The sequence below is a fragment of the Rhinolophus hipposideros genome, assembly GCF_964194185.1.
Source record: "Rhinolophus hipposideros genome assembly, chromosome: 16".
NCBI classification, from domain to species: Eukaryota; Metazoa; Chordata; class Mammalia; order Chiroptera; family Rhinolophidae; genus Rhinolophus; species Rhinolophus hipposideros.
In genome coordinates, this window is record NC_138062.1 from 28,178,569 (window position 1) to 28,203,864 (window position 25,296).

Below are 25,296 nucleotides of genomic sequence, written 5' to 3' on the forward strand. Positions count from 1 at the left end.
GGTCTGCTTTTCCCATCTGTGTAAGTGATAAACTGCCCAAATGTAAGTAATAAGCTGCCTTGTATCCTTACTGTCAGATCTTGACCTTGGGCTTTGCCTTGTCTTTTATATATGTGAACTTGGCAGTCTGTTCTATAGCGTGGGTAGAACTCAATTTCTTCATTTCTTCAATTTCTTCTCGTATTTCTTTAGACTTCTCATATTTCAAGTTTTAGGTTCCCAGCATCACTTCCCAGAATGGTATATTCTACAGGAATAAATGGATGCTAATTGAAGAGTTTTTCCTCAGGCATGAGGGTGGAGGTGAAAATACACTTTTTTTTTTTCCACTCCCCTGCTCCTCCCCTCGCCCTCGCCCTCCCTCACTCTGAAAATACACATTTTAAATTAGGAGTTAACCTGGTACAAAATGTTAACAGTAATCTCCTAGTGATGGGATTTGAGCTAATTTTAGTTTTCTTATTAGCTCACAGAACTGCAAAAGTCTTTACAATCCATATATGTATTCACTTTTTTGTTCAAATTATAGAGGGATTCTAAAAAGAAAACTGATACTAAAAATATTAAGGAGCATTAGACAACACTTTTAAGCTGAAACTCAGCCTGTGACTACTTTACCTAAAAGTCTCACATTTTGTAACTGAGGTACCAATTGGAGAATTTCTTTACCCAGCTCACAGAGCTAATTGGGGGCATAACTGGGGCTGCCATGTATTCCCCCTTAAGTCTCAGGCGAGAACTCTTGAGTAGCCTGTAGACCCCAGGCCCTGTAGCAAAGGGAGGGTGAATCAACTGGGCAGAGCCCATGCAGCTCTATTTTCATACAGGGTGAGTGGGGTGCACAGAGCTCTAGCGTCAGTCACATCACGCCACTCTCACGGCCTTTCCCACCACGAGCCGAGCCAGCAGTCCAATGCACTAAATGTAAATCCAGCCTTTCTTCATGAAAATGGAAAAAGGTTGTGGACTGAAATTAGGCCTGGTCTTGCATTGGAGAGTTGTAACTGTATTGTTTTCTAGAATATCTGATTTACTTAAGCACCTTAGCTTAATATTTCATTTGTATGCCGTAAAAATTAATACTCAGCATTTTATAATGAGGAGAAAAGGAATAATCTCTTCTCTTTTTTGTTATTTTAAATTTTTGCCTTTCCTTTTCATGTCTTTATTACAAGTCCTAGGTTCTTTTCATACTTAACTAATAAGAATTAGAAACCTTTTAGTACTCTGAAATGTCTTACTTAGCCCACATTTTCCAAGAATTATCACAGAGTGAAAACTTACATTTATTGTATGGTGCACTGGGCTAAACGTTTTGCATGTATTGATTTGTTTAATCTTCACAGGAACCTTAGGAAATAGATCAGTTTTTTTCAAAGTTTCTTTTGTCTGCACAAATGCTAATGCATTTTATGTCCAGTAGCAGACCTCTTTAATAAACAAAAGTTTCCTCAATATTAACACTGCACTATACTCATTTTTGTTTTCTTATTTTTTTATATGTTGGTTTCGATCAATTAAATAATTCATAACCCACTAGCAGATCTCAGCTCTCATGAAAAATAGTGAAGTGTGCTACTTTATTATCTCCATTTTACAGATGAGCAAGTATCACAGATGGTGAGTGACAGAGCAGGGATTTGAACAAGGAGCCTAGGCTCTTAGTTTATTAAACTGAATTATACAGCCATATAATTTCCAGAATAAATTGGACCTCAGGGTCAGCTCCATCTTGCTTCCGTGATGAGGAGAAAAAAATGTTTACAATACAAATACATCCCCTCAACTGTGTCCTCCACATGCCAAAAAGAAGTTGACTTGCTCAGCTAAAGACAGAAAGAGAGAGACAGGGGACCGTAACGATTTGGGAATAGGGAACAGGGATCTTTTGGATCTTATAGTGGACTCTAAGAACTTCGGGGATGGGGCAGGAATTTTGGGGATTTTTTTTATTAAGTAATTTTGAGGAAAAACTCTCTTTTATCTTCTTTCAAAATTCTCAGTGAAATTACCCCCTCACTGTTATTTGAAATGTGGATTTGATTTTGGAGATTTAAGTCAAGCCTCAAGGTTGAAACCAGGTCAGAGCAGAAGCCACCTGCTGGGGCCAGCCACGTCTGGGTGACACTTAAGTGAAGAAGTGCCGTGCATTCAGTAGGTGTTTATTGTCTGTTGTGTTCAGCGTGGTATCCTGGGCACCAGGCATACAAAGATTATTAAGATCTACCAAACAAATTTCCTGTGAATATTGATTTGAGAAAAGCATCCCATAGACCTTTGCTGTGGGAAGAAGCTTGAGTCGTTATGCGTTAGCCTGGGAAGTTCTTGATATTCTTGTGGACGTGAAGCTCCATGAAGGCAGATGTGTGTGTGTCTTGTCCACCACTGTCCACCCCAGCTGCCTCGCACAACACCTGGTACATCACAGACACTCAGCATTTGTTTATTGATCATTGGCTAATAGCCAAGTAACTCTTGGACTCTTTTCATTTGTTTAAGAACTCAAGCCAGAGAGTTAGGTTATTTACATCGGCCGTAAAAGTGTAAATAAAAATATAATAGTTCACTTGTAGAAACTGCCTTACCAAGTGATATCCCCGAGCGTAGTACACCTTGTTTACTGAAGTCAGTTTCCTTGGCCCGGTGATTTGCTTGTGAAAATGTTGACCAGTCATCTATCTGTAACACCCCATGTCCTTTTCCACTGCACTGAATGACATTTCAGTATCTAATTCCGTAGCCCCAAGAAAGTAAAAAGAGAAAAAGTCTTGCCTCCTTTTTCCATTCTTCCAAACCAAGCAGACGTCTGCCATGCAGCTGGGATTCGAAAGAAACCCTTTGCCTACCTAAGAGGGACCAGTTCTTGCCTGCCTGTTAGAGAAGTCTGGGCTGGCATGTCAGCTCACATTTACTACAAGCCCAAGTGCAGGCATCCAATGTTATGTAGCAGGAGGAAGCAGAGAGGCTTGGAGGCAAATAAGAAATCCAAGCAGAAAACGTAAATTGAAGACTAGAGGTTGCTCTTTCATAACAAAGGGACTGGCGGGAGGACTTCGGGGAAGGAGGGATAAATATTGTGTATTTGGAGATGGGCAGCAGGAAAGAGGATATTATGTGGAGCAACTACTAATTTGCCTAGATTTCACCTCAAAATACAGAGTGACGAAGTAGTCGAGAGGAGGCAATGTGTGTAAGTAAACTTCGTGTGTATGGCATTGTTGCCAGGTAGCAATACACACAGTTGTCTTATATGGGCCATTTTACCAGATATCTGCAATCTACACTCTGATTGAGTGAGTAATAATTATTTTGCATTTGTAATATGGAGCACGATAATTGATGCACTTGCGTTGTCTGTAATCCCTGTTTCTTTTCATTTGTTTTCTTTTTTAAAGAATGTTTTCTTTGCTGTACAGAGGTCATACCTTAGTAAGAGAGGAGTTATAGTCTCCCCCTGCTGGAAGTGACTGATAGGACTGATAGGACAATTCAGGTTGCTTGGCAGGAGTACTCAATTTACTTTGAAATTTTCTTCCCCACAGCTTCGCTCAGCAGCCTTTTGATCACTCCTTTCCCATCTCCAAGCTCCTCTACATCTTCTTCCAGCAGTTACCAGCGCCGCTGGCTTCGAAGTCAGACCACAAGTTTGGAGAATGGCATCATTCCTAGGAGGTGAGCTGCAAGTTTCCTCTTGCTGAAAAAGGTACTTATGTCGGCAGCACCATGAGACTGGCAGGACTGTACTCACCTATTATCAAGGGAAAACGGCTGCTGAAGCATTTTGATTGGCTTCAGTACAGCCTGAAAGTTTACAAGTTAGAAGTTTTCTGGAAACAATAAATAAAAGCTGGGGGTGGAAAGTCTGGTTTCGAAGATACTGGGAAATATTTGGATAGTTGTGCCATGAATGAGCTAAATTTGGTGTTAATTTAAAAGGAGTAGTGAGCGCTCTCTTTTAACAGGCTCCCTTCCAGATGTAGCTCCCTTAAGTTAGAAGGGTGAAATAAATCTCTTCCTTGGCTTACAGTGACCCAGTATGGTCTTTGAAAATACATGAACTCGAGGATTGTGACATGCTCTCTTTGTAAAACTTAAATTCTTAAACTAAACAGTCATGAATCAGATTATAAATGAGATGGCAGTGAGGTGTTTTCTGCCTTTATTTCAGTTGGTTTTTAGATCTAAAGTTTAGTTGTGCCTAAAATGTACGTTTTTGGCTAATGATGATTTTACATCAGTAGCATCCAGCTATTTGTTCCTACATGCCAAAAACTTTAAGGGAATTAAGATAAGTTGTACCTATAAAAATTCACGTCAGTTGATTTAGTAAATTGACGTAATCACCGTGTGTAGGGAACTGTTTAGGTGTAAAGATGATCCAGCTACCTGCCTGCAACTAAGTAGTTAACAGATACATACCATAGTAATGATATAAAGAGGCTGATAAGTACTATAAAGAGGCATAACGTGCCTTGGGACTCAGAGAAGGGAGAGAGTGCTTTCTGGTGGTCATGGGGGAAATTGGGGAGCCCTCCATGGAAGAGATGGTACTGACAGGACACGCTGAGAAATGAGAGGTCAAGGTGTGTATATAGCACATGTCAGGTTGCTTGCCCCTCTTCTCCTGTGCTCTCACAACCCTAAGGAGCTAGATAAGAGAAAAACTATCGCTGCGTCACTGAGCAACCGCTGTTTGGTTGGTGAACTTCAAGTGGAATGGTTAAGAGCTTGGGATTTGGTGTGGGGACAAGTCCTGGCTCTGCCACTCACTAGGTGAATGTGAGAAAAGTTAACCTGGATTCAAAGCGTCGCTTCCTCACCTGCAATATAATTGTACTAGTGCTAGCTTCACAGCATTGTTGGGAGAGTTAAATGAGATAATAGCAAGTCAAGTCAGGCCAGGATGAGATACGATAAATAAAATATAGGCCAATTATGACTTAATTACTGTTATTGTTATTACTGCAGCTGTCAGGAGAAGGTGTCCTGCCATCCTCACTGTCATTGCAGTGGCTTCTGTGATTGGAAGAAATAGATGGACCTTAGAAGCCTCTCCCATTAGACATCTTCGCTTTACTAAAAATGCTTTTCCAATTTGGATTCAGGATTGAATCCAAAGTTGAATAGCATTCCCCAACCCAGTCCTTCGAAATTGTTCAAAAACTCTAATTTGAATTGAGATCTGGCATTGGGAACTGATGAATTGCTAGTGAACATGTACCTAAAATAAGTATGGTAGGCTCAAAAATGAAAATGCAGGGCCCCTTGTTCAAAAAGCAGGAAAAAGCATTATTAAAGGGTACTAAATATAAAATGTAAAGAATACTTTACTTACAAAATGTAATAGGAATAATAGTGGTACATGAATAATAACAAATTTATAAATTGCAAAAAGTAATACTTTGTTGTCATGATTTTATGCAATATAATAGTGAATGGGATACTTGTGATATCATCTTAAGATTTTTTCTGGCTTCTCTGCAAATTCATCTGTGTAGGTCAAACAAATTTACACATCAATCATTGTAACTGAAAGCAGCTTTACTAGCTCCTGACAAATGCAACGTGGCAAATATTTTTGATATTTTGTTTACTTTTGAGAAAGATCTTTCTGGTGTTGGGGCTTTGTAGGTTAAGACAACATTGAGGTAGAGTTGTGATAAATTTTCAAAATGTAAATCTTAGTATATCTAGGTGATTCTTGAGGAACAGTTTTTCTAAAACAGATTTAAGTCTTCACATAAATCCATTTAGTGTAAGTCTGAATTTAATTTTAAATGTAAATTTATATAAGGTTATTTTAATGTTTCCTGACATTTCTTGTAACTTACGGAGCTTTTACAAGAAACGGGAAATGTCTTCATGAGTTGACTTACAATGTTGTTGGAGTTTTCAAAACCAGAGATTATAAATTCTTTGAAGAATTTCAGTAACTCCCTGTTATGCTTTATTGCAGTGTCCAGTGTAGGCTCTCCCTTTGTGATTATTTGCTGTGCTGGGGCTCAGGTCAGAGAGTTAAATATTTGTGCAGACTCCACAGGGGTGGGCTGTGATGATAGATGGACAAGCTGTCCTCCCACCATGGGTCACGGCCTGCCCAAGTCCTTCCTCTCTCCCAGGGCCATGACCACTGCTGCTTCTGCTGCTGCCACTGTCACCCCCACCAGTCTGGGCCTTGTGGCTCCCTGGATGGCTCAGACATGTGGGTGCGTGCCTGACCGCCAGGCCAGTTGTTCATTGTCTAGGTTGTGTGCTCTCGAGCCTGAGCCCACCATGCACTCTGCTGCCTGGTATCCTGACTGCTCACACACTGCCTCATTGTCCCGTCAGACTTCACTTACAGTTTCAAAGACAAAATTATTAAGAATTCAAGAGAATAACCCCAGAACATTAAACCAAACCTGGGACTCTTGTGAGAGCAGGGCTGTGTGTGAGCTGGCCCTGGATCCTGCATGGTTTCATCCTGAGAATGGCAGTGCAGAGGACATTTTGAATTAATCCCTGTGCCGGTGAAGACCCCTTCATTTAAAGGTTGTTGCAGTCGATCTCTGCCTTTTGGCAGGTGTGTGCGTTGAGAAATTAGTGCCTTATGCTAGACAGGAGAACAGTGGGTACCAAAAATAGGATTTCCTCTGGCTTTGAGAGAAAATTCGAAGTGGTCAAAAAATCTTTCTTCCTAAGAGTTAAAGGTAGTCAGGGAAGATAGGCACAGTCCTTAACAGGATTTTATTTGCAATGTTAATGTTCCAGACTGGCACCCATGCCACAGGGTTCCCCGCTGTGCCAGGTGGTGAGCTGTGGTGGTGACCCTGGACAGGGAGTCAGGCGCGGGCACTTAGCTGGGACAGACGTACTCCCTGTAGTGGGAGAGAAGCTACAGAGATTGCACCCCTAAATGAGGCTATTGAAACCCGAAAGGAGCAAGGTACAGGGGTCCAGAAAAGCTTTCGAACTGAATTATTAAATTGAACCAACCATATAAAGTTGCCAATGGAGTGTTCTCTGAAATGGCGATTTCATGTGTTGCAGTGTACTGATAGATTCCACATAAGTTCAAAGCTGGCGTACACAGTTAGACTAAACAGTCCTGATATCCAGTATAAGTCATTGAGATGTACTGCAGTACTCTTAGTTTTCACTTTATGATCTTGAAGGACTCATAATGTATGTAAATGCCTATTCATCGGTGTCAACAAAATTCTATTTGATTTTTAATAAGGAGAAAAATTAAGTGGGAGGATGGTCTTTCCTCTACTTGAAGGCCTGTTAGCTGATGTGTTTGTTCCCACCTACTTCCCCTCTGTGCTCCAGCTGGCACAATGCTTTTGATGGCATGAACACCAGCCCATGGATGACTCATAGGGACCGAGTCCCAGGTCACTTCCAGGAGCCAAGAAATGAGGCTGGATGACAAGACAGAAACCCTGAGTTCTAACCCCAGTATTGTCACTGGATGTTTTCTGCTCCTGAAGCAAGTTGATTAATCACTCTGACTCAGTTCCTCTATTTGCAAAACAGTCTATGGTACCTTACCTGTAGGTGACTTTAAGGGTAAAGATAAGATGAAGTATTTGAGTTTATACTTGCCTTTTTAAAAACCTCTGAAACCTCCTTTCATTGTGTAATAATTTTGAAAGTATGATTACAGTACCACATGACCTGATTTATTACAGTTTGCATGATTGACCCAAGATTACAGGATGAAGCTCAGTTGTTTTAGAATTCAGTAGAGAGATATAGTGAAGTAAGAGCTACCCATACTATTTCAGCTGTGGCAGTTTTTCAGAAATTCAGTAGGTGGCACTCTCTGCTGTGTCAAAGTGGAGTTGGTTGTTGTTTATAAGGGTAGAGATGAAGATGATGCATAAATCTGCGTAGGGCTCAGTTTTTTTATTGCAGTTTGATTTCAAATTAAAGACCACATTGGCCAAAGATGAATGGACCTATATGGTCATTTTACTTTTTGGGAAAGAAGGGAAGGAGGCGATAACAAGAAAGGGTTGCAAGACAGGTATTGGTATCAAATAAGCTCAGAATTCCCTATACAAGATAGAAATGAACTGGTGCAGGAAAACAAAGTTATAGTACAGGTACTTGGGAAAAGAGGAGGGAGCACTGTATGCAATGAAGGAAAATTCTAAGAGAGCCTCAAGAATTGTTTTCTGATGAGCAGAAAATTAGGACCTAGGAATTTCTCAGAGAAAACGGTTGATGGTTATTAATGCATAACATTTACAAGAATACCTGGAGATCGCATCTTTCCAGTGGTATGTCTGTTAGTGAGAGCCTTTTCCTGATTTATCAACCACACCCACATCTCCGGGATCTCTCTTGAAGTCAAGAGAAACAAGAACATATCTCTCTGAGGTTAGAACAAGACATCTGTCTCCTTTCCCTCAAAAATAAAGTAGCTTTCCTGACCATAAAACTTTTGATGTATGTATGTTTTTTAACGTGTGGATATGTTTGAAATCACAGACCCATTATAGACGGTGAGTAGAGCACTAAATAAGAAATTTAAGACCAAGAGTAGGAGGCCAACTGCCTCAAGTTCTGCGAAGCATAAGTGATTGTCATGTTGTAATTTGTAGTACAGAAAATGGAGGAAGTCGTATCCTCCCGTATTTGGCGGAGATATGGGACTAAATGGTAGAATGCATGAGAAAGAGAAAGCTTATTGCATAACTATCATGTGTCAGGCTAGGCACTGTCGTTTGCAATATTATGTCCTTTGCTTTGATTTCTTTGTAGAAGAAAAACAATTCTTTCGTTTTCACTCTTGCTATTTATAGCTATGTGGTTAACTTATGCTGCTGTTTCAGAATAGTTAAATAAGAGACATGGTGGGGGCATGTTTGTGAGGTTTACCACCGAAAACGAATTGAATATGTATTTAGAATTTATTAGTGTCATGATTCTCTTATCATAGAAGCAGTCTCTTGAAAGAATCTTAAGTGTTTTGAGGACTTGACTATTCCAGAAGAGAGGTGGGGCTTTCTGCTAGGGGTATTTCCCAGAGAGCTTATCAGTCACAGGTAATCTGAGCATTTATAGGAATCACTGCATCTGATGGGAATAGCCTTGAGAAAGAGAACCTCACCTATCAGTAAGCGTCCAAACATGCCCTTGGTGAAGTGGAATACCACACAGCATCCTTTCTCTTCCCGCTATCAACCAGAACAAAGGGCCCGTGTTTTAAGTGGACAGATTTCACACTCCTTCCTAAAGACCACCAATCTGATGCAAAATAGTCCAAGAGAAAGGGTCAAAGAATATATAACAAGGGGACATTTGAAATTACTTTCAGTTTTCATTTGTTTCTTTTCAGGTTAGGATAATACTGTGTAACAAGCTGATATTTTTGTTTTTCGTGACAGAGAGTTACAGAAGAGAAAGAACTAGAGGTAGAGAAAGTCTTCCCAGAATAGACTCCGAGTGTTTTGGATTGGCTCTCTGCATGTCGTCCCCCCACCCCCACTCCCAGCATTAGTTTATCTGCAGTGTGATGCACTGATGCAGCTCTCCAAACTTACTTTTCCTCTAGATCAACTGATGAGACGTTCAGCTTGGCTGAAGAAACCTGCAGTTCTAATCCTGCCCTTGTCCGGAGAAAGAAAATCGCCATAAGCATCATCTTCTCTCTGTGTGAGAAAGAAGAAGCCCAGAGGGATTTCCAGGACTTCTTTTTTTCCCATTTCCCCTTGTTTGAGTCGCACATGAACAGACTAAAGAGTGCAATCGAAAAGGTAATACAAAGGTAATCCAGTGTCACATAGAGATGGGATCGTGGGGCTTTAAAGATGGTAGAATCGCTCTGTCTAGGCATCAGATCACGTTCCTAGAGAACGTAAATCATCTTCAGCTGTGGTGGGTCCTTGGGCACATGGATACCAGATATCAGATCCTGCATCGCTTAGGAAAGGGGCCTACTGCTTCCTGATGGCTGTAGTCATTCCCACCTGGAATGTTTTGATTATACTATTGTCTTTTATTAATAAAACCCAGTAGATAATTATAAAGCACTTTCTTCTCAGAGAGTAATTTGGCTCATTTCTCTTCAATGAAGGCCATGATCTCCTGTAGGAAGATAGCAGAATCAAATCTTCGCGTCCAGTTTTATGTCAGCCGTCTGATGGAAGCTCTGGGAGAATTCAGGTACATTCACCACGTTTGTCAGATCCAATGAAATTTATGAGCAGCAGTAGCGGTGGCAGCCATGAATCTCAGGACATATAAAGACCATGACTTGGAAGAATTAGGGGGCAACTCCTTCCTTCAAGATGGAAACTAAGACCAAAGAAGGAAGAACTTAAGTCACCCGGTACCTAGTAGTCCTCACTAGTGCCTGGCAGATGGTCCTTGATGTGATTGTTTTTAACAGGGTGAATGGAGAAAACTAATATTCAGGTGTCTCTTGTAAGCCTGTTCATTATTTCGTGTCATCCTCACAAAAGCCCTAAGAGGAAGCACTGTTGCCCCCATTCTGAAGTTGTGGAAACAAGTTCAAGGATACTTGTCCAGAGCATAGATGGAGAGAGTATATCTGTCGGAGAGATACACCTTCCCGTTTGCCAGGGCGGTCCTGGTTCATGCTCAGCGCCCTCCCAGAAGTGTCCTGGTCCAGACAGTATATGCTCACCCTAGTGTGCCTTCATTGTTAGTTTCTAATTGATGATCTTTGTATTGTGGACACCAGATTTCTAGCGTTCTTGCCCCTAATGTCTGTGTGGAAAGGTAACCTGCTTTGGGTAGCAGTAGGATTCTCTTTCACCGGCTGATCTGGGATTGTCGCACCATTTTAGAGCCAGTTTCTCAGAGGTCAGGAATCTGAAGGTACAGAATCAGAAGGCCTCACTTACTGTGTTCATAGAGAGGTCTTGTTCTTACTGCAGCAGCCCAGCCCTCCAGAAATGGTGACAAAGTGTTAGCGCTTGAAGACCTTAGTTGTAGTCAGTGGATCCCAGTTGCATGTGACCAAACTCACCATTGCTACCTAACTCAGCAAATGCTCTATTTGTCGCCAAGGTGAAATCCTGCTGTGTCTCAATTATTTCATGCATACAGCTGGAAAGTCAAGTCAGAATATGTCCATGTGTCCTCAGTTAGAAGAGTGGATGTGTTTTAAATTCAGAAATAGCAGTGGAGATCCCAAGCTAAGTTAGTATACTCTTTGGAAGAACACTTGTGAGTCGTAGAGCTTGGAGTAAAGCCCTTGGCACCAGGCATCGGGAGACCTGCATTCTCATCCTGACCTTGTCATTCAGTATTTGTATGCCCTACGCAAGTAACACAACTTTTCTAGGCTTCATTTTCATAATCTGTAAAGTGATAGAACGAGACTAGTCAGTTTCTCTAATAGCTTACAATATTACGAATTTGATTCTGTTAGTCCATATAAAAACTACATATATATATATATATATATATATATATATGTATGGACTAACAGAATCAAATATGGACTGAACAAATCAAATATGGACAGAATTTTATATGGACTAACAGAATCAAATTCATTTTAGATGAAAAAAAATACATAAATAGCTCTTCTTCACTATATATATAAATGAATTTGGGTGCTTTGAATAAATAATGACTGACCAGAAATTAGGAGAATTGTGTTGCCCCTTCACATTGTCATTATAGCGTATACTTTATCTCTTCCTTTATTTATTTACCATAAAAGTGGGCATAAATTCTGACAGAAGGCGTTGTGAAAATTGTTTCAGAAATGAATATTGTGTATCAAGTGTTGGTATACCTTTTCTGTAAAGGGTCTCTGTCCTAGCTACTTGATTTTACCATTGTGAAAAAGCAGCACCAGATAATATGTAAGCAAACGAGCATGGCTGTGTTCCAGTAAAACTTTATTTACAAAAAAGGTGGCAGTTGGATTTGGCCTGTGAGTCAGTTTGCTGGCCCCTGTTTTATATTCTGCCTGAATCCCTTGAGCCCAACATAGATCTGGATTATTATCGTTGTACTCCTTTATATAAAGATTATCCAGAACAGTGTTTGTGACAGTTTGGTGTGTCCCTCTTCTTTTCCGTAGAGGGACTATCTGGAACTTATATTCTGTTCCAAGGATAGCGGAACCCGTATGGCTCACGATGATGTCCAGCACTTTGGAAAAAACCCAGCTCTGCCAGCGCTTTCTCAAGGAATTTACACTTCTGATAGAACAGATCAACAAAAACCAGTAAGTTTTGACTCAGCAGAGCCTGGTACGCAAATTCTGCAGCCAGTGTATGTTCTGTCTACGGCATGCCTCTTGCTGCGTTGACTTACCTGGTTGTGTTTTCTCCCATTTCTCTCAGGTTTTTTGCTGCCTTACTAACTGCAGTGTTAACCTACCACCTGGCCTGGGTACCGACAGTCATGCCTGTTGATCACCCTCCCATTAGAGCCTTCGCAGAGAAACGTACCTCTCAGTCAGTGAACACGCTGGCCAAAACACATCCGTACAATCCTCTCTGGGCACAGCTGGGTGAGTACCTGCATTGACTATTCAGAGACTGTATGGGATGGAATAGGAAAAAGGCTGGAATTTCCAGTTGATATTAGCTATCCAACCCGGTAATATAGGGCAGAGGAGATCGGCCCACGGATTCTAATCGTAAGGCTCCCCCCACCTTCCTCTTCTTCCCCTGCCAGCAGCTTTGTCCTCCTCCTTTTAATGCCGCAGAGGTAATCCGTCCTCCCACCCCTGCAGCAGTTCACCCTGGGGCAGGGGTTCTTAGCCTCAACATTCTCCACTCTGGATCAGGTCATGCTTCGTTGTGGGAGCGGTGGAGGGAGCAGTGCTGTGCGTGGCAGGATGGTTAGAAGCCTCACTGGCCTCCGTTCACTAGCTGCCAGTGAAAACCCCCTCTGACTTTGTGACGGAAACAATTTCTCCAGGCATTGCTGAGTGTCCAGTGGGGGACAAGACCACTCCTGGCTGAGAACCACTGCCCTAGAAGATGGACTAGATTGGAGAAAAATCAGACAAAAAAGAAAGGAGCACACTAGAATTTCACGACCTTTTTCATTTTAGCTTAAGTCAGAAACCTTATCTTTCTCTATCCACACTGCTTCCTTGCGGTTAGTTGGATGGCATTTATTTCCTCAGCTGTGTAGATGTCAGTATGGGACTCTAGTGCTCTGGCATAGTTGAGTACAGAGTTTGGAACTGAAGAGATCGATTTTGTGTATTTGGGTTCATGTGGAGGAGAGGTATACGCTAGGACCTCTCACTTATGAAACGTTTAAAGTGACAGATGGAAATTTGCACACTCGCTTTGTCCCAGACCCTGTGTTAGATGCCAGGGATATGGAGTTGAATAACGCGCACTCTTTAGCCTCAGAAAGCTATCTGCTTCATGAGGAGGCAGATTTGTATTCACATGTCAGGATACCCTGATTACTCCTTTGAACGGAGGTGTGCAAAAAGGACATAGGAGAGAGACTGTATAGTGTGAAGGCTAAGAGCGTGGGCAGCAGAGCCAGGCAGCCTCGATCAGATTTAGTTTCCATGGGCACATGATTTAATCTCTCTGTGTCTCAGTTTCTTCATCTGTATAATGGGGTGAAAATAGTTCAAGGTTGCTGTGGGAATTGAATTAGTTCTGCATAAAGCACCTTTGTTACGGATGCACCTAATGAGAATATTAACATTAGAGGGGCACCGAGAGATAGAGTGAGGGTGATGGAGGGGCTTTTCAAGGAAGGCATACTTGAGGAAGTGTTCAAATGGCATTTTCCAGAAAAAGAATCACAGAGCCAAGCACTGTCACTGTGAGCCAAGCACTGTTTTAAAGCTTTTTTACATGTTATTAATTAGATTTTCATTCCAAAGCCTCTTACAATTGCCCTTATTTTATAGATAATAAAGATGTCTTGCCCTTGTGCCCAGGGTCGTGAGATATGTAAGAAAGAGAACACCTCTGTTACTGTCAGGGGGATAATAGGTGCATGTTAAATGACTTAATAAAGAATTTAGGGGTGTTAACATGGACTTAGTACAATCCATCAGTGCTAAGCTCAGAAAAGAACTCAGAGTATCCAGCTCACTCTGGGTCATCGCTTCTGCCTGGAGAGGACAGAGCATTACTGTTCTTGTTATGGAACAATAGTCTCGAAGAAAGGTAGATCATTAAGTGGTGAAGGTAAGGGGGCTGGATATTAAGAAAACGTGGTGTTGTTTCATGCTGCCAGGTCACTCACTTAAAAACAATGCTAATTGAGCACTGTGCATTTAATTAGATAAATGTATTTATAATTAGACATGCTTCTCATTGAAATTTAACCAATTGAGAGCCATTAATTCCCTGTGTTGAGCGGAACAAGGCGAAGTCCCTTCCTGTGGGCTGACAGTCCCTTTTCAAAGGAGATCGTGTATCATTGAGTCTCCCATCCTCCCTCCCCCAAACAACCCAGCAGTGCCTGCTATTGGCAGGAGGGGCGTGAGGAGGGGCTGAGGCTTGGCCCAAAGTGCTGTGATAACTTTATAAAGCTGAGTGTAAGTGGTGAGTTCCCACTATTACAAGAAGAGATTGAAGGGCTTCAATAATTTGACAGGAGAAGACACTGTTTTCCAGTTATTATATTTTCATGAACTATTTACCAAGTCACAGTAAACAGGAAAATATAAATTGCTAGGAATATGCCCTGATGCAGATGTCATTTTAATCCAGGTTCCTGAGTAATAGAAAAGATTCTATCTTTAATTACCTCAAAGGCATATCCGAGATCTTGCCAGGACAGGTACCACTTCTGTGCCCGCTTGGGCGTGGTTTCTCGGCATCCCAGAGAAAGAAGAGGGGCTGCAAGCAGCAAGCCCTTTCACACTCTCCCGGGCATGCTTTCAGGAGTTGAGCCATCCCCACCTCAGCCTAACACATGCTGTCTACATATGGGTTTTCCAAAGTGCGGATAACCACACATTAGTGGGTTCGAGAAACCATGTTTACTGGGTCAAAAAAGGCATTTAGAAGGTACAGTAGAATAGACAATATTAAAGTAACACATACATGTTTTGTAAAATGTTTGTTTCAAAGGGAGTGTGAGGTAGCAGTCTCAACTTTCTTTCTGTCTTGGGATGGATATATGAAGTTTGAAAGCCACTGTCTTTCATCGCTGATTGAAGGAGTTACATATGGGTTACTTTTTGACCCTAACGATCTCAAGGATTTATGAATATGAAAAGTAGTTTTTCACCTCAAAAAATAAAAGTTTAGGATCACCGGTTTAAATTAATACAACTAAAAGAGCCTGAAATTTCTTCATTTTTTTCCTCCAAAAGTTTAAATTGTGTTTTTCAGAATGCAGTGGAATTAGACTACAAATCAATAAACTAGATGATAAGGAGAAAATTCCCACCTGCTGAGAAATTAAACAACCACATTTAAATAACCCACAAGCCAAACAGTACTTCACAAGAGACATTACAAGTAGTTTGAACTAAATGATAATAAACATACAATGAATTCCAATGTGTAGGATTAGGACAACAATGTTGAAAGGGGATTTCACAGCATAGGCACAGTTATTAGAATGTAATCAATGAATAAGTGGTCCTTTAAGACACTTAGTTTCTCTCCTTGTTAATTTTCTCTGTTTCTCCCTCTGTCTGCCTTTGTTTCTCCATCTCCATAGCCCCCCACCTCTCGCACTCTCTCACTTTACCATCCCCTCTTTACAATGATCCTGAATTCTCTCAGCTTCTCGCCTCATTCTCTAGCCCCCCTTTCTTACTCTCTCCTTTTTCTAGTTTCTGTTCCATCTTTTCACTGTTCCCCAGTATCTTCTTTCTTTCCCGCTTCCTGTTTTCCTCTCTCTGCTTTCCTCACCTCTCCTCCCTACTCTGTGCTTCTCGCTGATTCTCTACTGTAGTTTTGCACCTCTGCTGCCATTGCTTTCTTCGTTCTTCTCTTTCTCCTTCTGTCTGTTCTTTCCCTCTTCCTTCTGTGGTCCTCTCTTTCTGTTCCTCTGCTCACTCTTGTCTCCCGTCTCTGGTGTCCATTCTGTGTCCTCTGCTGGTTTCCTTCCCCTGAACTCTCCTCTCACCCTGCCGTCTCCTCACCCCTTCCTGCTTCCATGTGCTGGGTCTCCAGCCTTTCTCTTTTTACCACCACCACCACCCTTGTTTTTTCTGTCTCCTATTCTTTTTCTTACATTTAAGTTTGTATTTTATTTTAAATTGTGGTTTAAAGAAAGCACATAACATAACATTTATCACCTTAACCATTTCTAAGTGTTTAGTTCAGTCATGGTTAAGTCTGTTCACATTGTTGTGCAACCTGCCTTCACTTTATAAAGTTATACTCATGAGAACAAAAGAATCTACTCTAAAATTAGTCACTTTATCAATCTGGGACTCAAAAATGTATTTGCCTTCAAGTTCCAGTTCTAGTAAATCTTTAATATTACAGGTCTATTATTTTAATGATGCATTATTATTATTTTAAGAAGCTGGACCGTAAAGGCATTGTTTCCACACACACTGCTCTCATTACTTTAAATTATTATAGATTGTATTTTAATAGCCTCCGTGTATGCCTTAGTTATTGAAATGTACAATACCAAAATGCATTGCTCAAAAATAACATTGTCATTCTGACCGGCCCTTTCTTCTTTGGTTTCTTTATGCTAGATTTCAGATATGTACTGCTTATCTTCTTTATTATTAGGATGGTGCAAAAGTAATTGCGGTTTCTGCAGTTATTTTTAACCTTTTAAACTGCAGTTACTCTTGCATCAACCCAATAACTTTGAGACCGATTTAACAAAAGTGTCCCATGAATTCCTGACATAACTGGAACACCCTGCAGCAATGGACAGATGTAGGGAAGGAGCAGTGACAAGTTCTTAGTCAAGAAAGTTTTCTCAAACAGAACTACTTGTCCTAGCATCAGACTACAATTCTGACTTATTCTTTTGAATTCTTGGATGATTTCTTGGTTGCAAAAGCCTCGAAGATAAAGCCCTATTAGCTTGTAATCCAGTCTGTTTATAGAGAGGATTGTTTGCTACCATTTCTGTCCTGCCCTGTAAACGTTCTCAGGTGCAGTTGCTCACACTGCGGAGCACTCCAGAGGAGGGACTTCCTGGGGGCTCCCATAACTTTTTCCTTAGTCTTCATCTGTCTGTTTCAGTAGTTTTATCCACTACATGCCTGTACCCATGCCTTCCCTCCTTTCTCTACATGCATTCCTCAGATGGGTTCTAACTTCCTGAGTTCTTATTTACAACTGTTACCATGCATCTCTTTTAGTTAGTGTCTTTTCAAGTTTTGATTTATTCTAACATTTTGTTTATTTCCGTAATGGTTTCTAACTCAGGGTTGATTATGCAGAGATGTAAACGAGATAAATCCATGTAAAACACTTAGCACTGTGCCTGCACAATCTATAAATGTTGGCTTTTGGTTATAATTGTCATTATTATTATAAAAGTATCAAATGTATAACTGATCAAATGTAATAGTAAAGTCATCAAAGGCAATAATTTTAATAGTTAGGCACTTGACCAATACGTTTCATGAAAAGCTTGTACTGTTGGGTTTGTTGACACATTTGCCCTTCATCTTCCACCTTTAAGCCAAACGTTCATGGTTCATTAGCCAGTTTTTAATCAACTTGTCAAGATATAACTTGTGTGACATATTTTTTCCAGTAGAATTGTCATGTAAAGTAGTAGAACTATTCAGATTTATTCATACTCAGAATCATATTATTCATGACTAAGTCATTTTCTTCTTGTTAATCAAATTGGTTCTACTGTGTGTGTGTGTGTGTGTGTGTGTGTGTGTGTGTGTGTGTGTAGATAATTCTGAGCAGGCCATTTCATTAAGTATTTTGAACTGATTCACTGTACTTTGGTTCAGAGATCCCTGAATGTGGATCTCACCCCAAGGCCTATTGTCCAGGATGCTTCTAAAAAAGTCACATCATTCTAGTTTCCAAGATACAATATTTGATTTGATCACATATTCAGGTCTCTGGCTTTAGCTTTCCTTGTGGGGAGGGAGGAGTTGGCCAGCCAGTGAACTTTGTGGGAAGACCTAAGCAGCACAGCGAGGGGAGTGTACACCAGTGCTGCCCCTGCGCCGAGAGCAGCGCTCCAAAGCCTGTGCCAGGCCTTTCCAGGCAGACTTTCTACTGCCATGTTTCCCTGAAAATAAGACCTAGCCAGACAATCAGCACTAATGAATCTTTTGGAGCAAGAATTAATATAAGACCAGGTCTTATAGTAAAATATTATTATGTTATATAATATAATCATATTATATTATACCCAGTCTTATAGCAGAATAAGACAGGGTCTTATATTAATTTTTGCTCCAAAAGACATATAAGAGCTGATTGTCTGGCTAGGTCTTGTTTTTGGAGAAACATGGTATAGGGGCAAAACTAAAACAGTTATTACCAGGAATTACCTCTTTGCTTCAATCAGGTGTGTAAAGAAGTGATTCTAGTTTGGGAATATAAGTCATCTGTTTTTCTCTTGTGAAGGCATATCCAAGCCATGCTGACCGCAGACAACCTTGTCTTTGTGTCCACTTTGCTCTGTAGGCGACCTCTATGGAGCCATCGGTTCTCCCGTGAGGCTCACTCGCACCGTGGTTGTGGGGAAGCAGAAGGATTTGGTCCAGCGCATTCTGTATGTCCTGACCTACTTTCTCCGTTGCTCTGAGCTGCAAGAGAACCAGCTGACCTGGAGTGGGAACCACGGAGAAGGTGACCAGGTGTTAAATGGGAGCAGCATCACGACAGCCTTGGAGAGGGGAGAGGTGGAGGAGTCCGAGTACGTGGTAGTCACCGTGAGAAGTGAGCCTGCTCTCCTCCCACCCATGCTGGCTGAGGAAAGGAGCCCAGGCCCCGAGGGGTCGGCTGGGACCCGAGAGGGCGCTGATAGTAGAGACCCGTGTTCCAAACCTGACAAAGAAGGAAGCAAGAGTTCTGTGGCCTCTAGCCTGGGACACCAGGAGCCAGCACTGGATAGCTCGTGGAAACCTCAAGACACATTTTGTGGGGAGGAAGAAAGTCAAAAAGAGCTACCCCGAGGTGGCTGTTCCAGGCTCGCCAGCTGTGACAGTTTGGGGGCAGGACTGAAGGTCAGCGAGGAGCTGAAAGGGGAGGTGCCTAGGAAGCTGCCTGACCGGTCAGCAGCCTGGCCTTGCCCTGACAGACGTTCTCACGAGAAGGTCACTTTCCAGATTGGAAGCTCCGCATCTCCAGAGTCGGACTTTGAAAACCGCAGCCGGAAAATGGAGGAGCGGCTGACAGCCTGCAGACAATATCCAGAGTTAGGTGGTTGTCCCTCAGCTGAGCCCACAGTAGCCGCTGACATGGCCCAGGACCAGCAGGTTTCTAGGTGCTCCTTCCCACCTGGCTTCCAAAAGAATGTATGCCGTTCTCAAAATCCATCATCTGAGGGGGGTAAGGGTGAATTTGACAGGGGTTGCGCTGAGGACAAAGGCATCAGAAGCCAGGAAGCGGCAGGTGCTGCCGGGCAGCTCGACCAAGCTGCCGACTCGTTTGTACCTAACGCCCGTGTGGCAGGGACTGGACAGAGAGCGCTGGAGGCCGAGGAAGAACCTTTGCTAGAACCTGCCCCAGGCAGGTGTGTACAGCAGGACTCTGGTGTCTCAGTCTCTGCCGATGTCCCCTGTGGGGACGCCGCCCGGAAGGATGACTTCAGGACTGAAGGAGACATTCCCAGAAATGAAAGTTCTGACAGCGCTCTTGGGGACAGTGACGACGAAGCATGCGCCTCAGCCTCGCTGAATCTAGGTCACAGCGGTGACCTGCCTGACGGGTCCTTGGAAGTGGAGCTGCCTCTGCCAAGGTAATACTAGCAGGCTGGGAAGCAGAGGGAACTAACCAGGTTCAAACACTGTTTTCCTCACCTCACAGCATGATCATGTCAGCTGTTGTTGGCTATTTCACACACAACGGTCTTGTTTGTTTGTTTCCTCCTCGAGTATTAGAAGTGTTATCAAAATGATACAAACGGTTCCCAGCCTGCCTTTTTTCCAAGGACGACCACTGGCTGAGTGCATCTGGGCTTTCTGAGCAGGGAGGCAACTGGGTGCCTTTGCAACTTCTATGACATTTGGGGGGAAGCTCCAGGGGGTAGTGGGAGCAGGGAGTTTTATTTTCTGTCATCTGGGTGGAAGCTGGTGGCTGGCACAGATGCCTCGCCTTGGAGGCAGTGGGTTATGCTGGCTGGGCGGCTCCTCTCCTGCGGTCGGAGCAGCGGGAAGTGGCTGGGAAGCAACACCTTCCTTAGCGCCCCATCAGGTCGATTATCTGGTCTGTGATGACTGGAAGCAGAAACTAGAGACGTCTTCTGTCCTGTTGCACTGGCGTGGGCGCCACCCCGCGCAGATGTGTCAGTTCCTAAAGCCAGGGTTTTGGCGAGTGCCTCCCCGCCAGTAGACTTTTTCTTTCTTCACTCTCTTCACACAGACTGCCTGGAGGATGTTCCATATGAGGTACAAAACAAACTTGTAGCCAGCCATTAAAATACTATTTTTTCCTCCCCTTCCATTTCAAACAACTCATGCTCCTCTTGCAACTCCCTCCCTTTTCCCACACCAATGATCTGCTTACCAGAGCTTTGGTGAAATGGACCACCCAGAATCTCTTTTTCTTACCTCTGTCTTTGGGGTTTTTGTTCCAAGGGTGACACAGAAACAGAGCCCATTTTTGATGGTGTATTCTAACAGATCGATATTGTTGTAGGTCTCAGCTCTTCAGCAACTCGAATGTCAGAAACTTTGGCCGCTCCCTTCTGGCAGGTTACTGCCCCACATACATGCCTGACCTGGTGCTTCATGGGACCAGCAGTGACGAGAGGCTGAAGCAGTGTCTGCCGGCTGACCTGGTCCACACAGTCCGGGTAAGTGATCCCAGCTGGGAGCCTCCAGCTGCTGACAGCGTGTCACCAGGATCCTGGCTGGCGACAGGTGTTTAGACTGTTTTGCACTGAAGGGAGTGCGGTGAAGGGATTGTTTACAGAGACCTGGGCAGGATTGCGGGAACCGACAGGGGCTGGTGAAGCACCCAGGAATTAGCGGAGGCTGGAAGCTGTGAGCACATTGGGCCTGAAGGAGTGAGGGGAGTGAGCACAACAGCAGAGCTGTGCGGAGCCGCAGCTGGGAGAGCTGCCAGAGCACTGAGGAGGCTGGGGGGCTAGCCCGCTGATGTCTCTGTCCCCCACCACTGGGCGCAGCTGGAAGCCGGAGAGCAGGGTCCTCGCTGATGCACATGCAGCCCACAGAGGTCAGCCTCCTGGGGCCTGTGTAGGACCGAGAAGGCAAGGAGTGGGTCTGGGGGTGGGCGGGAGCGAGCACGTAGGCCGGGCAAACCGAATAACCAGCGCAGATGGTGGCACTTACATGGCATCCCAGGGACGATCGAAGAGCTGTCACATGTGGTTCGCTTTTTATCTGATCTTTTACAAGTTCCTAAAAGTAATTTATTCTAACTGATTTGTCATTATGTTCACTTTGATGGCTGCATGAGGATGACTGTATAAAGATTAACAAGTCTTACTGGAAAATTGCCTTGTGGCTGCCGCTAAGTGCTTTTCTGCTATCTGCAGCGTGACAGGAACTGAGCAGTTAAGGCAACTCTGTCAGTCTGATGGGCCTGTTTTTAATTGAGCTGCTATTGGACAGATGTGCAAAAATAGATGTTTTGCTTTGGAAACAAATTGCATCTTGTGCAATAGGGAAAGTCCTCATGGCATTAAGAAAATTGAAACTGGGTTTGTTGTCTACCTCCTCACCCATCGAGTGTTTTTCTGGGAGGTGAAACAGGCATTGCATGTTATCTTTGGCCTTGAGCATCTCCTCTGTGGAGACTAAACATATATCAGACTCAGGCTAAACAGGCTGAAGATTTGTCTGAAATGGGAAGAAAAGCTCAGTAGTGATGCAGATGGCCTCATAGGCCCCCTGGACGGGGAGGGAGAAGAGTTGAGGGGAGGTGCTCTGAAGCTGGAAAGCCAGCCCAGTGGCCGCGGTAGTCCCCACCATTCCTCACCCGGCACTACTTTGTGGTCGGACACCAGCCCTCATTAAGGTATTCCTGGAATGAAGCTGTGAAATTGCTCTTGTCTCTATAAGGAATGTCATAACATTTTATTTTCATAGTTGTCATGAACACTGCATACTTTATCATTTCGGTGGTCTATCCATCAGTGACCTTCGAATAAGAACAATGCCCTCGCTGTATGATAGATACTCTCTTTCTAGGTTGTCTGAAACCATGTATGAAGCTTCCATGACTTTAGAGACTCGCATACATCTGTGGCCATCTGTAGAATTAAGACGGGAAATTAGAGGCTCTCCTTTCCTTTTCTGTCAGCACCTTATGTTTATATCCATAGATGCAAAACCTGGGAGTTTTTCTCTCTGCTCTGCTGGCGGTTTGATTTGTGAGATCATTGGTATTGTTTGTTGAGCCTTCTTCCGTGAAACCTGGCGTTCTGCTTCTGACAGAGGTTCCAGGAGATCGCGTGTGAACTAATGGGGTTGTCTTCAGTGCCATGAATCCTACCAACTTGGCGGTGTTGCCAAAATGGCCCAGACTTGCTCACTGACCACTGTGGAAATGTAATCGATTGACTAATAGCTCTCCTTGAATTTATCTGCAAAATTATTCGTGACATTTTTTGTATTTTCCCATAGGCTGACAAGTTCCAAATTTTGTGGGTGAGGTTTTCATGGTGACCATCTAGCTCTATAATTCTTAATATACTTGAAAAAACAAAATGATGTTTCCTCTGGTTATACTCTTAAAGATTTTTCCTTTCCTTTTAAAAGGAGTGTTTTCATACTGTAGCTTTTCTCTTTAGACTGTGCAATCGCCCTGAGAGATCGAAAGGTATTAAGCATAATAACCTATATTGTGTCAAATTGTGGATACATCAAAGTGCAGCCATGCATGGGTGTTAATAGGGAATCATGGAGGGTTCATAAAAATATCTTCAGAACTTTAATACATTTAGAATGTATCCAATTAACATTAGTGGATTTCTAATTTCACTTGGCACATTCATCATAATGAATTTTGCTTTTGAAGTAGTGTTGCATTTCAACTGCCTCTCAGACTGGGACTCTGGTCTATGGGAGTGTTTAAATAAATAATAATTTTTAAGAAGGCCATTTACAAATATTTGTTGAAAAATAAAATTTTTTTTTAATATTACATTGAATTTACTGCTCCATAGAGCCTAGTAATTATTTAAATTCTTGAGTAGATTGCCAGCGAAAGAAGCAAAGATACAAGAACAAGTAGATGGCCAGAGTTAGAGCAGAAATAATAGCTTTTTGAGGAAGAGAAGATTTGGATGAATTGCTTTATCATAACTTGCTTTCAAAAACCTATTTTGGGGATGTTAATACTTGTTAGTGTTCATGCTTCATTGGGCTTTGCTATTCCTAATTGTATTTAGAGAAGGATTTTTGATAACTGTTTAAAAGCAATTGACTTAAGTTATTGATCTATTTTCTAGATGATACTATCTGTCTTACGTAAATGTGCACTTTTATAACCACATTGGACCTGTTTTGGGGGCTTCTTCCCTCACTGAGGGATTGCTTCCTGGAGCTTCCATACTAAGGATTTCTCTTTATATATTTACTTATTCTAGTCTCTTATGAAAGAAACATGTATTAACTTCATTTCATGTATTTCCATTTTTATTACTGGCTTTCGCATGTTAAGATGTGGTCTTTAAATGTTTAAACATGTGTTCTTGTTTAATCCATATACTCCCTTTTCTGTCATTTGAACTGTTTCTCTGCCTCCTAACATATAGATTACACAGCTGCCTTAAATTAAGCTAAAGTAATATTTAGTTTCATTTTTTTCCTGCCACATCTAAATGTGCATTCTTTCCTCTGTTTTCCTTCTGACTTTCAATGGTAAAGTAAGAGAGAGAGCCAGCTTTGCTGTGTACCTGTGACCTCAAGTAGCTTTTTTTCTCTTCTTTTTTACTCTGTGTGTTTGCCTGTGAATACTGCTGACGGGGCAGTGTCAGGAGTGTGAAATTATGGGTCAGTGGAGGGTGGTGGCGGAGCACTGGCTTAGCATTGATACTCATTTGCTGATACTCAAGTAAATCAATTGGCATCGCTAAGCCTCAGAGAAATGTACTTAGAGGAACAGATGAAATATAACCCAGTGGTTAAGAGTTTGGCTTCTGAAGATAGACAAACCTGAGTTTGAATCATGGCTCACCCCTTAGTGGCTTCGTGGCCTTAGGCAAGTTTCTTTGATTTTCTGAGTGTCAGTTTCATCTTGTATAAAATGAACAGTATTTATAGGTCTGGTTTGAAGACTCTGAGATAATGCATATCAAGTGTTTAGCACAGTGCCTGGCACATTACTAAATGCCCCACAAATGTTAGCTATTAAAATAATATATGATAAAGTGCTTTGTAGACGAGTTTCCCGGGAAACTCCTGTTGGAGATGGCAGAACAGAACCCATGCACATGTCTGTTCAGCGCTGAAATCGTCCCCTTTCCCTTTGCCTGTGTTATTTATTACAAGGGGCAGGCCGGGCGGTTCTAACTCTGCAGGGTACGGTCATCAATCCCAAAATTAACATCATTTTTTAATGTTTTCTTTAAAAAGACTGTGTTCCAGGGCTTCAGGCATTTTGCAGAATAATTTATGAAATGAAGTAACAGTTGGATATGGCAGCCTCTTTCATTTAATTTTAAGAGGAACAGCAGATTGACTCCAGAAATACCATGTGGAAATCAGTAGCACAGATAAGGAGCTTTGCTGAAAGCCTGGCTGTGATATATGCTCATGAATGCCTAATTAAGCCAAGCAGTGTAATCAAGCAGGAAGACTACAAAAGAACAGTAAGGCACATCAAGTGATAAATCATCGCTTAAGTAACACAGGGAGCATTCAGCGCCGCAGGTCAACAACAACCTTAAAATCAATAGTGTGGCGAAAGAAGCATCTGTGAGGACAAATCCGCCCTTTTAGAACACCTCTTGTTGCTTTCATTTCCCAGTGTAGGGTAGCGAGCCTGACCACCCAGCTGTGGGCCTGTAGCACTATCGTGCTGTTGAGTGAAATCTGTGTGTGTGTGTGTAGCACATGTATTCATGGACGTGTGGAAGCAGCATGCATACTGAATTATGATGGTATTGCTTATTGTGAATTGTGATTTTAAAATATGTGGAAAAAATACTGATCTCTGGGTGTGACCGACTCCAGTCTGAAATCGTTGTGATTCTCTCCCCTTCTCACTGTGGCTGCAATCTTATTTAAGTTCCCCA

At 42.4% G+C, this 25,296-nt stretch overlaps 1 protein-coding gene across 9 annotated transcripts in view; it reads left to right on the forward strand.

The window, feature by feature from the left end:
* FNIP2 (folliculin interacting protein 2) overlaps positions 1-25,296 on the forward strand; it is a 115,524-nt gene that overhangs the window by 70,942 nt on the left and 19,286 nt on the right. For all 9 annotated transcript variants that reach the window (XR_013995174.1, XM_081077169.1, XM_081077172.1 and 6 more), the window contains 7 exons: positions 3,543-3,672; positions 9,545-9,746; positions 10,067-10,155; positions 12,053-12,199; positions 12,318-12,487; positions 18,555-19,830; positions 20,730-20,886. Coding sequence is in view for 8 of the 9 variants with exons in the window: in XM_081077169.1 (XP_080933295.1) it covers positions 3,543-3,672; positions 9,545-9,746; positions 10,067-10,155; positions 12,053-12,199; positions 12,318-12,487; positions 18,555-19,830; positions 20,730-20,886 (2,171 nt within the window). In the remaining variant the exon portion in view is untranslated. The remainder of the gene's footprint in view (positions 1-3,542; positions 3,673-9,544; positions 9,747-10,066; positions 10,156-12,052; positions 12,200-12,317; positions 12,488-18,554; positions 19,831-20,729; positions 20,887-25,296) is intronic.